Here is a 16,631-nt window from a genome sequence, read left to right as displayed (position 1 = left end):
TTCCCATGGACTTTATGGAAATCAGTGGCTGGGAAGAGAAAAATCTAGATCCCCAGTTCAAATAACTAATTTTTCCAGGTTTAATCTTGCAAACTAAAAACTTGACAGCAAGTGTAATAATGACAGTCAGGTTGATAATGTACTCCCAACTACTTTAGAAGACTGACAGCTATTTCCATCCAGTTATTAATATGATGGTTGACACAATAATAAAGTTCCCCTGTTTTGGTGTTCCTTCCAACAAGTTTTTAGCATGATCTGTTCCATCCAACAGTTTTTAGCATGAACATCCTCCTCACACTTGTTATGAATTATCAGAGAAATCAGTATCTTTCCTTATTACCTTGCATTAAGTGTGAAAATTTTGTATTTTTGCTTATTTTAGCTGGCAGTGTTCATTATTGTCATATTGTCCTTTCCCTATAATTAGTTAGTACTGGCAATACATACATAGAATAAGAAATTAGTAATTGGGCTGCATTATTCATGATCTGATAGGGAAATTTATAGTTGGTTTTGTTATCACTAAAGCGTTTTACCTGTCTGAGCTGTGTGAACTTAATGCAGCCCTTAATATTGCTCTTTACTTAATTGTTTTGGTTCTACTGGTTGAAAAAAGTCCTCAAAGGGAGGGGAAAAAGGCATCAACTTTCTCATTTGTAGATTATTTCACTGTCTAATAAAACCTAAACCCCAGCAAAACAAAAACTTGAGCTTAAGGTAATGACCATAGACTTGCCTATTTGAAGGCCACTGGTAGAAGATCACTGTGTGAGGACACAGGTCTTGGTCAGTGCTACAGCTGCTTATCAGTTCAGTGAGTGACACTCGTTAAGAGAGGTAGGCAGATACAAGGGTTCCATGAATTTCTGTTAGATTGCAACTACCTATTGTCAACTCTACCCCTTCCCCAATTTAGACTCCGTGTTTTTAATGTTTTTTGGTATTTTTCATTTGCTTGGGCAAGCCTTGCTGCTCCACGTTCACTGGCATTAAATAGGTTCTATGTGGCTCTCCTGAGCCAAGACTGTGTAGGCTGTTGATTAAGAAAAAATAACTAACTTTACACTTTTCCAGCTGGAGGAGGAGGTGACTCCATAAAAAAGGTCCTTATTTTCTTCAATAGCCAAAGGGCCAGACACACCGCAGGCCGGGCACCCCGGCCAGCTGCAGGCGGGGTGACCTGGTGTCTCCCCCGCCTCCGCGCTGGGCCCTCAGACGCTCCCAAGTGACACTTGCGTGGTCCTTCCTGTTGAAGCTGTTCCACTTCATATAAGTCATTAAGCATTAATTAGAAGAGGACTTGTAGAGCATTCATTAAACATTAAATACTAATTGAGCGCCCGGGGAGAGCGCCGGCACCATTGGGCCACGGAGTCATTCTCACGCCGGCCGGAACGGGGCCGGGGGCAGGCGGGGCAGCCCTGGCCGCCGGCAGCCGTGTCCCCGGCCCGGGGGCGGCCAGGCAGGGCTGGCACAGACGGCAACCAGCCCCGCCCGCTGGTGCGAGGGGGAAGATGCGGGTTCATCTTCCCGCAGGGCTTTGAACCCAGATGTCCCACGGGGCCCGTACCGGCACGCTTCCCGGGCTTGGGGGAAAGCCACGCCTGCTCCCGGCACCTCCGAGGGGCCGGCATCGGGGGGCGCTCCCCTCAGCCATCGTGCCGGACGGGGACGAGCCGGTGCCCCTGCCCTGCGCCGCCCCTCTCCCGGCCCGGGCGCCGGCTCACGCCGGGCAGCCCGCTCTGCAGCTCGCCGGGGCGGCGGCGTGAACCGCCCGCCTCCAACCCTCGGTGCTTCTCCCTCAACATCAAAGGGCGTCGGTTTTGCCCGGGGCGGCGTTTTGCCCTCAATAACAAGGAGGCAGCCGCAGCGCGGGCTGCTGGGGCACCTACGGGGCGCGGCGCCCACTCGCGCCCCGCCGCCCCCTCGCCGGCCTCACCCGTGGCCGGGAGCGCCCGCGCTTCCCGCCGCGGCGGGGCGGTGGCTCGGGGCGGGCTGCGGGGGCGGGCCGAGGCGGAGCGCACAGACAGCCGGCGCCGGGCAGCGCGGGTAGCGGCGGCGTGCGTGGGGCGGCTTCGCGCAGGGGCCGCCGAGCCGAGCCCAGCCGGGTCGGGTGGTGAGTGTCGGGCGCTCGGCGGGGTGGGGAGGTGAGGTGAGGCGAGGATGCGGCGCGGCCGGCGGCGGGTAAAGCCCGCCACGACACCTTCCTCCTGCTTATCCCGTTTTGGGATGGGGGAGGACAGCGGCAGCCTCGGGCGGCTTCACCCTCCTGGTGACGCGCGGAACGGGGGCTGTGACTCCTCCGGTGAGGCGGTGCTGGGCTGGTTCTCTGTATCCTACCTGCAGGGAAGGGATCGGCGGCCGCGGGGCTGCGCGGAGGGTGCGGGGCCTTCAACTCCAGCCTGCCCTGGGCGCTGGGGGGACGCCGGGCACTGAGAGGGGCGGGCGAGCTGGGCGTCTGCAGCACGGAACAAGTTGGAAGCTGCCGAGGCAGGGTCCGTGCGGCCGAGGGAACCCACTCTCCTCGAGAGGTCTGGTGCGCCGGGGTAGAAAGTACTCTCGGTGTTTTGAAATAGACGTCTCAAAACAAGTATTCATCGTACCGGCATGTAAAAAGGGCTAATGTATTAAAATGCAAATATGCATGTGTACTCGGCGATGCTGTTGCGTGTTTCCTGTTTACCATGTTAATTAGAAGTTGTAAGGCAGAACTTCACCAAGAGTAATCCAGGGCAATGTTTGACCCAGTAATGCTCACTGAGTGATGCAGTGGCTTTTATAGTTCTGGGGTTTTTAGCCCAAAATGCAAGCCAAATATTTACTGAACTAATGGGAAATATATGAATTGTAAGACAACTTACACCTTTGAAACTATTCTCTACCAGCACAAGTGTGAAAACTGACTCAGCCAGTATGGAGAGAAAGTTAAACTCCCCACTCTTGTTTTTGTAAGGAAAATTTTGACCATGAAGTTTGACCCCAGTCTTGCAGGTACCAGGATGCTTTTCTGTAACATTTGAGTGATGTTAACTAATTGTGCAAAATTTTGAGATTTGGGATCTATAAAGCTGCCATTATAAGGCAAGATGAGCACACTTGTAAACACATGCAGGCAAAAACATACAGAAGCATCGTGGAGTCCTAATTGTTTTTCAAGGGTTTTGTTGTTCTTGTTCTTTTTTTAAGAGCTAGTATTGTTCAGTAAACTGTTTTATTTCCATTCCTTTTAATTTAGAGGTAGTCCTAGAACAAACAAATGTATTATAGAAACAATTTTGACATTAACCAAATGTTTGTTTGTTTATTTTTGTAGTCCACCTCACACCTTCCAGATTCTCCGAGAGAAGAAAGTAAAAAGAAACCAGTTTTGGAAAGACTTGGAAATTTGTTTGGTACAGGGAAAAGGAAAAATGTCAAAAGTTCATTAGAACACACTTCACGTCACAAGGGTGAGAGGTCAGGTTCTCCTCACGGGGCGCAGGCAGTGTACTGTAGGCACTTCAGAGAAGGACACGAAGCTCCTCAACCAGAGAAACAAGTGAGAAACGTAAGTGCCCTTCCTGAGGCACAGGAATATAATTTCAGTGGGGAAGTAAGACCGCTGTATCACGATACGATTTCGGAATGGAGCAGTAGGGGAGTCTCTTCTGACAGCGAGTGGTCAGCAGATTGGAGCGGCAGCAGTGAAACCATTAAAAACTCTTTCTGTGAGAGCAGCCTGAATGTGGAAACGCTGGGGTTGGAGAAGGAATCCGTCACAGATATAAATAATTCCACAACTCCAGATTTCATACAGAGCTTGAGAAATCTGTCTAGTGAAGACTTAGAAAAGAGTATCTTAAGTCACAAGCAGCTTGTGAACACGTGGGTGTCTGAGGAGCCTGGGCATGCAAAACCAAAGGATTTGCCATACGAGTTGGAATCTGCAGCGAGTGAACACGCGTATTCTGCTAGAGTGTTAACTGTTGATATCTATCTAAGAAAAACAGACGAACTCCTTAATGAACCCGTGACTCTTATATCAGAAGAAAATAGTAGTGATTTGGACACAATGGATAAAAAATCTGCTAGTAAAAGATCTGGAAAACGGAGAAAGTCTCAGTCGTCTAGTGATATTCCAAATGGAGAGAGAAACCAGACTGAGAATACTGCAAGAGAAGAATCTGGTTTTGAGGATGATGCCCATTCTGAGGTGTTTTCAGACAAGATAATAAACCCTGAACGAAAAGTGAGGTCTCTTCAGCAGACTCCTGAAAGAAATTCCTCTTCCTCAGGTAGTAATCAGGACCTAAAATTTGGATCTGCTCACAAAGGGGCATCTAAAGCTGAAGCTGACAAGAGCAAGCAGCAGATCTCAAACACAAGCTCTACAAGGAGAAGATCATATAAAAAGAATCAGTCGGATAGTGTACCCATCTCCCCTACTGGTTTGAAGAGTCAGGTGAAAGATTACTCTTCAAAAAGGCAACCTTTAACATCGCCAGAGACCAACCCAGTGACAAAAAGAACTTCAGTGGAAAAGGGAGCTATACCTGTGGCTTTTGGGGAAGACAGTTTGGAGTCTCCCAAAGCTTCTTTGGCTGCTAAGACAGAAGACTTGGTGTTTGCTGAAGGCAGAAATGATACCAAGGCAGTAAAGAATGGTAATGGTCCAGATGGAAGAGCTTTCTTGCATACTGATGGGATTAAAAATGGAGACCTGTGTCTGTCAGCTGAGAGACAGACAAATTCTGATTTAGACACCTCGAAGCTGAAGAGTTTGGATGCTTCCAGAACAGTCATGACAAAGATTAGCCTGTAAGTAACAAACTAGTTTACCTTATCCTTGTAGCTGTAATTTTGCTTGTGTCTGTGTTTATGGAAACACTAGCTGTCTATCTGTTATCTGTCTAAATTGTTTTCAGTTAAGAACTGTCTTTAAAAAATAAGTTACCATAACTAAAGCTACCACTTAACAAGCACTGTGGTCTACATGTATTAGAAAAAGAATTAATTTTTTGATTTTTTAAATTGATAGGGAATGTCTTTGTCAATTCCACTCTATAGAATAATTTAACATATATAAAAACTGCTCAGTCATCATCATTGTGGATCAGATCAATTCATCTATCATTGACCTTGATTAATTTTTCTCTCTGTAACCAAATCAGAATGTGGTTGAAGATTTTGTATGTGAAAATCTTTTGAATAAGAAATGTATTCAAGTTTTCTATGAAAAAGCCTAAGTTCTGCTATTATTTTATGAAGAAATGTAGGATGCAATATAGAACTTGATTGTTCAAATGATGTGATGGATCACGCTCCAAAGATTTGATTACATACGGTTGCTTCCTTAAGTATGTGCAGGGTGAATCGCTTAAATTTTGATTCATATGAATAACATCAGATATTTGCTGAATATTAGTTTTCAGTTTTTGATTTTACAGTTGAAGAAATAGTCTCTGTCAAACAGGTGGTCAGAGCTTTCCTTAGGATTATAGAGAAGCGGCTGTACTTATGAAGTTCACTGTTATCACTAGTATGAGGCCATTGATTGATTACTTGGATACTGTTGCATTCTCATCTACAGGCAATGATTTGTTTGCATTATTTGTTTCTGTTTTTTGGTTGCCATGGCTGTGTGCTGTTGCACTCCTCGTTCTGGCGTGTTCAGTTGTAGGTGTGGGGGCACTCAGAATCCTGTAGGCCCACCCGAGCTACATTGAGCGTTGATAATTGTCCTTGTGTTAGAGGGATGTGGAGGTTCAACGTGATGGTTTAAGAGACACGTCTGTTTGCAATTATGCTTCCCACATCTGAGAAGCACAGGAGCAATTTCCTTTGCACAATTTGTAATACTCTACATCTGTGTGGTTAATTTGTAACTTAACTTAAGAAAGCCGAGTACTGAAAGTTAAACAGTGGCTTTTCTGTACTGGGTGATGCTTTGCCATCTGGCCCTATAGATCACAAATCTTAAACTCTTGAGTTTGTATCTTCACAGCTTCAAAGGAAAGGCAGCTTTCATACTGTTTTTTTTTTTTTTCTCTGTGTCACTGTCAATAGTGATGATGAAGGATGATGAAGTTATAAACACCTGCATAGCTTGATTTCATTTTTTCTGTGTATCTCCTGGGCTTGCTCTACAGTGTATTATCTTTTACTATACTCATAAAATAATAGATGAGTGTCCTGTATGAAAGACCAAATTTTAACGAATAAACAGCCTGCTCTATTCATCCCATTTTGTGGGGTGTGTGACGCTGTGTCTTGGCCTTATCTGCTGCTATAGGAACTTTAGCCCTGGGTGGGGACTGCAAGGTTTCTGATGCATCTGATAGTTGTCATTGCACAGCACCACACCATTTCTTTAGCCAGAGTTACATGCTCAGGTGATCTGGTATAATTTGTAGTCATTCATTAGAACATATGAACTATAAACCTGGATGTGGATTAAGGTGCTGTAAAATGGGAAAGGAAAAGATGGTGCCTTTACTAGAAGATGGTGTGTTTTATTCTCTAGTTATCACTGTGAACAGATAAATTTTTCATTTTCAAAGGTTAAAAAGTTATTTTCAGATCATTCACATTGATTCCTTTCTGGTTGAAAAATACCCATTTACTTAGGGATTCCTTGGCCCCTTGTAAAATGGATTTTACATAATACAAGTAGTTCTCCCTTAAAAATGCATGATATCTCTTACTAATGACATTGTGCCAATTCTGGGAATCAGATTTCTTTGGAAGCAATTTCAAAACAGGTCAGTTTCTCCAGTCACCTCCAGAAATGCAGATTTCCTGTATATAAAGATAGCATTTTCTCTCTTTTCTCCATTTATGTCTGTGTACCAGATAACTTGAAAGTCAGAGGATACTTTGCTTTTAGCTTTTGAAAGGGAAATCTGTCAGATTTGAGACTAAAATGAGGCTGATGGTAAATCTTAATTGGCAAATAAAACCTCAGGCAGTAGTCACTTTGATGTGCTTAGCGGAAAACTTGGCTTCAGTTGTCATACTTTATGTTCAGACATGGTTTTGTAGTTGCCTTTACATTTAACCCCACTTGTTAAATTATTCTTCTCTTTTCACATGCCATTTTTCTTTGCTCACCTCAATTTGATATTTTGGCATCAGTGGTTTTTTGGCACCACTTGCAAGCTTGATGTGTGACTCACCCTCCATTTTTGACTGCTGGGAGAGGTTTAACTGCTTGCTTCCACAGCTCAGCTGCAAGGTGTAGCCAAAGAGAAGGATATTGGTATTTCTCGTGTGCCTACTTGTTTCTGGCATTGCAGATCAGGAATGGGTAGTGAGAATCAGCCACACTGGACTGTTTGTAAGAAAGCATTTGTGCTGTTAAGTTTTTTCCCCATACAAGATGAGAGGCTTAAAGGATACTCAAACAACATTTCCTTTTAAACAAGCTTGGAGACCCATTTCTTGCAATAAAGTCCATCTTCTGGCTGTATTTAAAACCAGTATTTCATAGTGTGGAAAAAGGTGTAATGAAAAGATTAGAAGAGGCCAGCTGTAGTGAGTGGAGCTGCAGGGCTGAGCTTTCTCATGCTCTTTGGTCTCAGCTCTTTGGCTGCTGCTGCTGCTGTGCAGAAGTACTGCAGAATACAAAATACAAAGTGTTGAAGTGGTTGTTTCTGCATAAATTTGCAAAGCTTGAAACTATACCTTTGAGGGGTGAGCTCTTCATTTAAAAGAGGTTTTAGGTGTGGCTGATAAGCATCACTGTTAGCCATTAAACTTGCTTGTGTCAGGGCATACAGAGAGACACAGATTTTATGGGGAAGATATGTGTTATGTTGAAATAAATGCATGTAGTAGTGCAAGTGACAGGTCACTCTATTGAGCTTTAGCTCTTCCTCCCCTTCCAACTCACTTCTGGTATAAGAGAGATGTTTCCAAATTGGAATGAGTCCAGCAGTGAGCCATTAAAGAAGGTGACAGCTCTGGAGCAAATCAAGTATAAGGAGAAGCTGAAGCAGCTTGGTTTCTTCAGCTGAGAGAAGAGAAGGATACAGACAGACCTCAATCATCTCTCACTACCTATAGAGAAGGCAGAGCCAGATTTGTCCCTGAGCTGTGAAGGGACAAAAGCCACAGCTGCAAGTTGTAGCAGTGAAGTTTTAATGGGATATGAAGCAAAAATAATTCAAAAAGTGGCCACCCTGCTGCAGTGCTTCACTAGGAAGGTTGTGAGATCTTGACCCTTAAAATTATTCAAAACTTGGTCAGGGAAAGCTTTCAGGAACTTGATCTAACTTTGAAGCTGTCCCTGCTTTGAGTAGAAAGTTAGGCTAGCTGATCTTCAGAGGTCCCTTGCAACTCATAGTCATTTTCCAAAGAGAAAAGTTATAGAATAATTTAACTTTTAAAAGTTTAGGGAAAACCAGTTGTAGTTCAAATGAAAAGTAGTGCCGCAATATATTTAATTTTATGCTGTATGATAGTTCCCTTCATACCTTCCCTCTTTCTGGAACATTTTGTTTTTCTGTTTTTCCTTAAATTTTTCCAAGTGTGTTTTATTAGCACCTATCTGAAGTATGGCCAATGGATTTTAAGTTTGCTATTTCCTCTTTTATCGATCATGCATTTTTCATAATTCTTCATAAAGTTGTGAACTAGCTTGAGTAGGCTGGTAGTTAGAGGGACCATTGTTGGGAAGTCTTCTCTGAAATGACATGATGATAAGGACAGGGAACTGTTGCAGCAAATCCAGAGTAGGGCACAAAGTTGATAAGAGGACTAGAGCATCTTCCCTATGGAGGCAGGCTGAAAGAGTTGGGGCTTCACAGGGAAGAGAAGATTGCATGGAGACTCATAAAAACCTTCCAGTATCTGAAGGTAGGGTTTACAGGGTAGCTGAAAAGGGACTCTTTGCCAGGAACTGTAGTGTTAGGACAAGGAGTACTGGGTACAAACGGAGACACAGGACATTTATGCTGGATATTAGGAAGAAACTTTTTACTCTGAGGGTGGTGAGACGCTGCCTGGGGAGGTTGAGGGTGCCCCAATCCTGGCAGTGGTCAAAGCCAGGTTGGAAAAGGCTTTGAGCAACCTGGTCTAATGGGAGGTGTCCCTCCCCATGGCGGGGGAGTTGAGGCTAGATGATCTTTTGTCTGTAGCATCCTCTTAATAGTCTATGATTCTATGATTTTTAACAGTTGCTCTCTGTATAGATTCATGGATAACTATTTCTGAATCCTCCTGTTATTTCAGTAAGTTTGTTCCTCATGGTATTCCCAAGAAATAAAGCTTGTAAAATGGAGAGTCTTGCATTAGAAGGGTTTAATTTCTTACTTGGGATGGATCACTTGAGGAAGAGGGGAATCGATCTCACATTTTGGGTTGTTCCTATATCTCACCCCTCTTTCTTGTGCTAAAGAGCTGCCTGTGAACTTAGTGAACACAGTTTATGTAGGTAAAAAAAGAAGAAAGCATTTAAATACCACAATCATCCATTGATTGATAGAGCATTTGGAATCCTGGAGATTGCTGCAAACTATTTTCTTTTCATCTCCCACCTTTGTCAGTTTTCATGTAGGGCAGTTTCTACCTGTCCTTCTACTGCTGTGTCCCCACATTCCTCTTTGGAGAACAGGGCTGTCTTGGAGGCGATGGTGGGCTCCTTGACACTCCTTGGATCTGACTGATTAATTTTGAAGCTATCTGCCTTGCATCTTCACAGCTGTTCATACTGTACAGTATGCAGTAGCAAGTTACATGGGCAAATAATTTTTCCTGGTTGTAGGTATTCAGAGAAAAGAGCTTGAAACACTCAGCTGTGCCTTCTGCCACAGCACAGGAGTACTGTGTACATGTACTTACTTTTACATGCCTCTCTGTCCACTCTGATAGAAAAGATTTGTGTTTCCAAATTCAATTCTTGTAAAATTATTAGGCTTAGTTTATACAATTTAAATGGTTAGCTAAGTTTACCTGAAGGAAGTGGAAGAGTCCTCACATGTGGTGTTCTCTTAGCCAAGGTGGTGATGCAATGCTTGGGGAAAGCTAACATTTTCTGCAAGCACTCAAGAGAGTGGAAGAGTTTTCACTCAATTTGAGGTTGCTTTTGCAGTGTAGGTGTAAAAGCTGCAAAGAATCTGGGCAGATGTCTTCAAAACTCATTGGAGAAAATATGCAAATGTTAACCAACTCATTATCACCTTAACGAATTGGGATTTGTTTTCTAAACTCTGTAGGGAATTGCATGTTTATAATTTATTCTACCTGTTCACTACTAAATGTTAATGTCTGTCAGTCATAAGTAGTTGAGTTCTCTGCCTCAGCTGCAGATGCTGTAAGTTGGTGTGTTTGTTTTACTAACTTTAAAGAACTAAGTACATGTTTGAAATATATACTCCTTATTTAGTGTCTAATTTTTTAAATCCATATAGTTACTCCTCTTTCAGTTGATTTTGAGATACCAAAATTTGAATTGAGTCTTTGGTTTATAATTCTACTTTTTATTGTTTTGAAAATTGTTACAAGCCTGTTCAAGATTGATTAAAGATGTCACTCTGTGTCACTTTGCCTCCTGTAGTCCAGCCAAACCGAAGAACATAGAGCTGAATTTTAAAACACCTACGACTCAAGACAGTTTAGAAAGTGAGCAGGACACTCTTGAAAAACCAGTTAATAAAACTAACAGCAACATTGCCAACAAAATTTCCTTGTTTGAAAACAAATGTGCTAACCAGAGCCAGAGACCTACTGACATCCCTGCTTCGAAAAATAATGCTGTACCAAGCACATTCGTTGGCAGAGCAAAGCTGAAATTTGGAAAACAACCTAAAGAAAATGAACAGCCTGATAAAACATTGAATAAGCAAAGCAGTCGCCAGAAGTTATTTGAGAATGGCACACTGGAGAAAGAAAGCACTGCAGAGTTAAAAGGCAAAAATGGAGAAATCTTTACCTCTTATGAGGATATTGGGAAGACAACAGAACTTAAAGTAAAAGCTGCCATATCCCTTTTTAACCAAAGCAGCAAAAGTGATGCTGGTAGTGTCTCTCTGAAGCAACCAGAACCAGAATTAACCACAGCAAAGAAAGAAAGCTCACCTTTTAAATTGCCTTTGCACTCACCTGTAAAAACTGAAAATGCTCAAGATCCTTTCCACCAAAGAAATTACACAAGCTCAGAATTCCATAGAAATGAAGAAAAAGTGCTGCCAAACACAGAGGCTTTATCACCGTGCAATGATGATAAATATCCTCTACCATCTCAGGTTTCCAGATCAGAATTTAAGATGGAAAATGGAGATAAAAAGGTAAAGCCAGGAGATTTGAACTTTGCAGCACTGCAGTATGATGACAGCAATCAAGACAGTGTATTGGAATCAGAGCACAACACCAATACACAAAAGAGCCCAGGGAAAACCTGTAATGGATCTGCTGAAGACGACAGCATTTTTGATTCCCCATCTGACATGAAGGAGTTTGCTGAAACAATAAAAAACTTAGACAGCTCAGTTTGTTTACCCCAGAAAAAGAAGAGGTCAAAGCTTCCCAAGTCTCCAGCACCCCACTTTGCAATGCCTCCCATTCATGAAGACAACTTAGAGAAAGTATTTGATCCTAGTGTATTTACTTTTGGTTTGGGACTGAGGAGGGAAAAAACACAGGATCTGTTACCAGCACAACAAATTAAAATGCAGAGCCTGGAAACAATAGCCAGAGTCAGGCCCAAGCGTGCATCAACAGAGCAAAGTATCATATTCAAAGCTCTGCAGTCATGTAGAGAGGAACCTGCCTTTACTCAGGAAACAAATGGAAAAGAGAACATTGATTGTACAGATGGTGATATTAAGAGATCACGGCTTGAAAAAAGCTCCCTCTTCTCAAGCTTACTGTCTTCTAAAGAAAAGTTTTTTAGCTCTTCAGTCACTTCAGTAAATAACACAACAGCTTTTGCAACTGATTCTTCAGGGATGCCTCCTTTACAACAGGATGTTTCTGGGCCATTCATCATGCCTCAAAAATCTGAGGTAATAAAGATCATTCAGGAAATGAAACAATGTTTGTCGACCTGCTGAATGACTGTTAATTTTGATTTTGCAATTCAGTCTCTTTCAGATGTGAAGTTTCCAAGTTTTGTGGAGAAGTACCTGCAAGCAGATAGTGCAAAAAAAGAACTAAGTTTACAAATGCCCAACTATCCTGAGAAAAGCTTTTCGAGCTGGTTAGGAACAAACAGATACGAATCGAATGTCCCTCCTGGTTTATTAGATGTGGATGTAAGTATTGTGTTTTTAAAAAGCTGCCTGCAAAGTTATCCAGCTTTTATGTTTTTGATGGACAATGTGCATGTCTTGTTTTGTTTCCCCTCTTTGGGATATATATAGATTACAAATACATTGAGGTGAACTTAGGTATGGTACCAGTTTTATCTGAAATTGAAAATGAGATTACATCTATCAGTATGATTAAGGGCTCTTTATTTTGAGACTTTTTGCAAATATGCATGGAAGTATTTTTTGAATATGTCTTCATACTTGATTTTGTATTATATTGAAACAAATCTTATGCTAACTTTAGTTTTTTATTGCAAATTAGTAGAATGCTTTGTGTGAACTTCAGAAAACTTCTGTTGAAGTAATCTCTCTTCTCTTCCAACAAGACATTCAGCCATTGTACAGTTAAATAAGTAACAGAGCAAATTTTTTATTTTAGTCCTCTGTTGTATTCCCATGTATTGGCAGAAAAATATATATGTTCTTTTAAGAATTCTGTAATAACTGGATAGCAGTGATTATTGAAAGTGCTGCTACAGTGCAGGGCTGTCCCTTGCTCTGATTACAAGCATCCCATCTTCATGACTGAAGACAGACCTATGTTTTCCCCTCTGAGCAACTTTAATATGGAATATATTTGTAATTTCTGTTTTTAAAATGATGAACCAGTGACTTGTAGTGTGTACATACCTAAGACTGCACTTGAGAGAATACCTTTAGGCTTCAAAGGGTTTCTGGATTTCTGTGGCAGTGAATTGTTTTGCTCAGGTTAGGAATCAAAAATGTTTCTGTGAGGAGTACCTGCTGTGCATCTTCCACTGAATAAGAAAATGATGATGCAATGGCTAGTGGGTAATGTGAAGGAAAGAGTAAGGGCAGCCCAAAACAATGACTTTGGCATTCCTCAAAACACAGAACAAGTTTTAACTGGAATTGAAGCGCAGGCTAAAAAACCAGTCGTGCTTCAACGTGTCTTGATGATGCCTACAAAAATCTGGTGGTGGTTAAGGACTGTCCTGGGACCACTGCCTGCTCTGCTTATTAACTAATGTGCTCTCGTTAATTCCTTGCACATGTTGCCGGTTACCTGTTCAGGGGCAGGATCTGTTTTTGTCTTTTCGTTTTTGTGAATCATTCCTAGAAGAACAGGACCCTGTCCCAGAATGAACACTCCTGTTCTTCCTAGGAAACCAAACACATCATTTCAATGCTTGCTTTATTTGTTTGAAAGTGACGTGATGCAGCCACAACTTTCCCATATATTCTATATAATGCAATTTACTGCTGACTTCAACATTGTTTTAGATTTTGTATACCTCCATGTGTTTAGTTGTTTTGAATATTTTTAGTTCATCACTTAGTGCTCAGTCTCATGCTCTTTGAGGAAACCTGTTACAAAATTGTTATGCTAGTTAGCTCTTACATGTATGTGGCATCATGCATCCTCAGTATTTTCATATATTTCTTAAAAATACACCATGCTTTATGGCTTGACATTTTTAGACGTTTAAACTCATCTTTATTATTGTACAGCTTGTACTTCATCAGTGGCAGTTTTTACAGTAGTCTCTTGGTATTGAAATCCTGGACTATACAGGAAGATGATCAGGATGATTTATCAGGATGATTTTAATGCATTTCAGATCTGAGGTTAGTTGACTTCAGAGTTTAAAAAAAGTGTATAAATTTATACATTTGTGACAAGATGCTGTTCTGCAAGGGGAAGTAGAGATTGAAGTGATGAGTAGGTATAGTTAAAGGGTTACCAACTTTTACTATTCAGAGTATTTCTTATTTTGTTCTACTAGCCCTTTTTTTTATAGCTGAGTATCTTTATTGAACATGTTTTTGATTTTGTGAGGGTTTTTTGTGATTTTTTTTCTCTTCTCACTCTCTGTTAGACACTTCCAAGAAATGGACAAAGTAAAATCAATCCCAGACCTGGCAAGGTAAGATCAGTTTTAATAGTTTTAGTGTTCCTTTCTATATTTAAAGCTTAGGAAGATAGAACTATATGTTACTGTTGTGTTTTTCTGTTTTGTTGGGTTTTTTTAACACAGCTGATGATATACTGTGACTCAGACTGTCAAAAAGCTGGCATTGAAGTTTTCCATGATGTTCCAGATTGCAGTTCTTGGGTTCTGTCACCAACCATTTTAGTTAAAGTCATCAGAGGATGGTAAGAGATAAATTTTTACTTTCTATGCAAAGATTTTTACTCTGTTCAAAAATGTTTTGAAACAGAACCATGGCATGTGATTCATAGTAAGTCTGCCTTGTAACAATGTAGAGCTGTGAGCAAGAAATAGGGCATTTCACCTCTGCAACAGGAAGGTCTGAGCTGGAAAATCTATTTTGCTGACTAATGGAGTGAGTGTTACCATCTGGCAGGGTGCGAGATGTCACCAGGCATAGGTGTGGGATGAAATGACAGATTCTGTTCAGCTCTTTTGCCCTTCAACTCTTCTGGTCATTAGGGATTCTTGCATAGTGTTTGGATTGGGCTAAAAGGCTAGCAAATAAGTTTAAAGCTAGGTCTTACATAATTATTCAATGACCAAAGGAGTAGGATGGTGCTGTAGAGATAATTGACTGTTTCTCTGACAAAAGGAGGGATTTTGCTCTAAAAGCTATATTGCCCAAGAGTAATTGAAGGCAAGTTCATCTCCTGCTTTCTTCATAGCATCAACAGATGGGCCATTAGTAGTGTGGCTAGCACAGCAAGTTATGCTGTGGCCAGGCTATAATGCAGTCAAATAGCAGGTTCTCAAAAGTAATTATCTGATAGTAAGGTGCAGACACAAGGGCTAGCCACAGTAGGAGGTACTGGGAAGCAAACTGATTGCTGTTTAGCTTCAGAAAACTGGAACAAAAACCTTTTGATCTCTGTAAACCAGGTTGTCTCTTCTAACGTGGTCTAGAGAGACTGGGTTTGGAGTTTTTTCCTCCTTCCACTGAGAGCCTGAGTGAAGGGTTTGTATTTGCAGATGGATAAAGTTCTTACTTAGTTGTATATTCTGTTCTGCCATTAAAAATGGAGTTGTGCTTGTCTTCTGAACAGTCTTATCATCCTCTGGCACATCTACCCCAGTTCTTGTGGAACTCCAGGCTGTTGTTCACAGGATCCAAGCAACTTGTCTGTTTATACATGATGCAGCAGTCTGCAGTGTCATTGTTTTCTCTGATGTACAAATTGGTTCTGATTAGTATCTCATACGAGGTCTGGTACAGAGACCGTAGTCTTTGCTGCCCCAAATTATCAATTTTAAAAGGTGGAGGAGCTTTTTGTGAAAGTGCAGTTCAGTAGTAGACATCTTTGTTTGTATCATTGTTTTTAAAGGTATCACAGAGAGACTGAAAATGGCTTGCATCAGCAGTGTTGGGTGAATAAGCTGTATTGGGGAAATGGCAAGGGTTTGGAAGCAGTACTGTGTATGGAACAATTTGTTAAGTGGGATCATGATTTTTGCAAATCACACTTGATAAAGCACCATGAAAAATTAGATTTTTTAAAATTTATTTTAAGCTGGATACTCTATGAAAAACCAAATTTTGAAGGCCCCTCTATTCCATTGGAAGAAGGAGAGCTGGAACTCACAGATATTTGGGGTGCAGGTGCTTCTGAAGAGCAAAATGACTGCAAGTCTCAAAAGCCTGCAGTGATCGGTTCAATAAGACATGTTGTTAAGGCAAGTAATACAAGTCAAAAATTTTTTCATAGATCTTAATGTATAGTGATGTTTTATACTGATAGAGGGTGTGATTGGTCTATTGGGACACAAGTGTAACACGAGCTACAAGTGCATGAAACAATATTCTATGTTGAATTTCATGTTTAATCACAAAATGCATGTGGGGTCTTTTGCCCAGTGGGGGTTGTGGTAACATCAAGAGGAAGGACAGGGTAGGAACAGAACTTGTTGGGCTTTATTAGAATAGCCACCAAAATGCTACATACAGCATATGCTTTGTAGTCTGGTCAGTGTCAGGAAAAGCATCCCAGAAAACCGTCAATAATTGGGTATTTTCAACATATGAGCTTTTTCTTTTTTTCCAATGCAAACCAAATTTGCACTCAATACAGACTTCAATGTGAAACACCAAACTTTGGTTTGCCTGGTATGGGCAAGCTTACCAGTGAGTTTCACCTGTGATGGAACATCCTTTCTACATGCACTTTTAACCTACCATCAAGTAGTTACAATTGCAGGTTGCCAAAACAAGCACAAGCTATAAAGTTATTTGACTAGGAAAGGAAAAAGGAGGAATATATATTGTAACTACAATTCTTGTTTAAGTTGCAGTTCTCTTCAAGGATGGCTTGTTTGGTGTTATCTTAGGATTTAATTTGCTAGAGGAGATGTTAACTGATGAAAGAAGATGCATTCCTGCCTAGATGGC

The 16,631-nt window shown here is 41.4% G+C and overlaps 1 protein-coding gene across 1 annotated transcript in view; it reads left to right on the top strand.

Annotated features, from left to right (window-relative positions):
* The first annotated feature begins 4,039 nt into the window (after nt 1-4,039).
* Nucleotides 4,040-16,631, top strand: part of CRYBG1 (crystallin beta-gamma domain containing 1) — a 39,473-nt gene continuing 26,881 nt past the window's right edge. The window contains exons 1-6 of the mRNA XM_041414889.1: nt 4,040-4,800; nt 10,538-11,984; nt 12,063-12,233; nt 14,132-14,179; nt 14,291-14,409; nt 15,757-15,919. Of these exons, the coding sequence (XP_041270823.1) occupies nt 4,055-4,800; nt 10,538-11,984; nt 12,063-12,233; nt 14,132-14,179; nt 14,291-14,409; nt 15,757-15,919 (2,694 nt within the window). The 5' untranslated portion in view covers nt 4,040-4,054. The remainder of the gene's footprint in view (nt 4,801-10,537; nt 11,985-12,062; nt 12,234-14,131; nt 14,180-14,290; nt 14,410-15,756; nt 15,920-16,631) is intronic.

This window comes from Onychostruthus taczanowskii, unplaced genomic scaffold (assembly GCF_017590055.1).
Source record: "Onychostruthus taczanowskii isolate IOZ18803 unplaced genomic scaffold, ASM1759005v1 scaffold48, whole genome shotgun sequence".
In the NCBI taxonomy this organism is placed as follows: domain Eukaryota; kingdom Metazoa; phylum Chordata; class Aves; order Passeriformes; family Passeridae; genus Onychostruthus; species Onychostruthus taczanowskii.
Note: the sequence above shows the minus strand (reverse complement) of the source record. Positions and strands in the feature narration are given on the sequence as shown.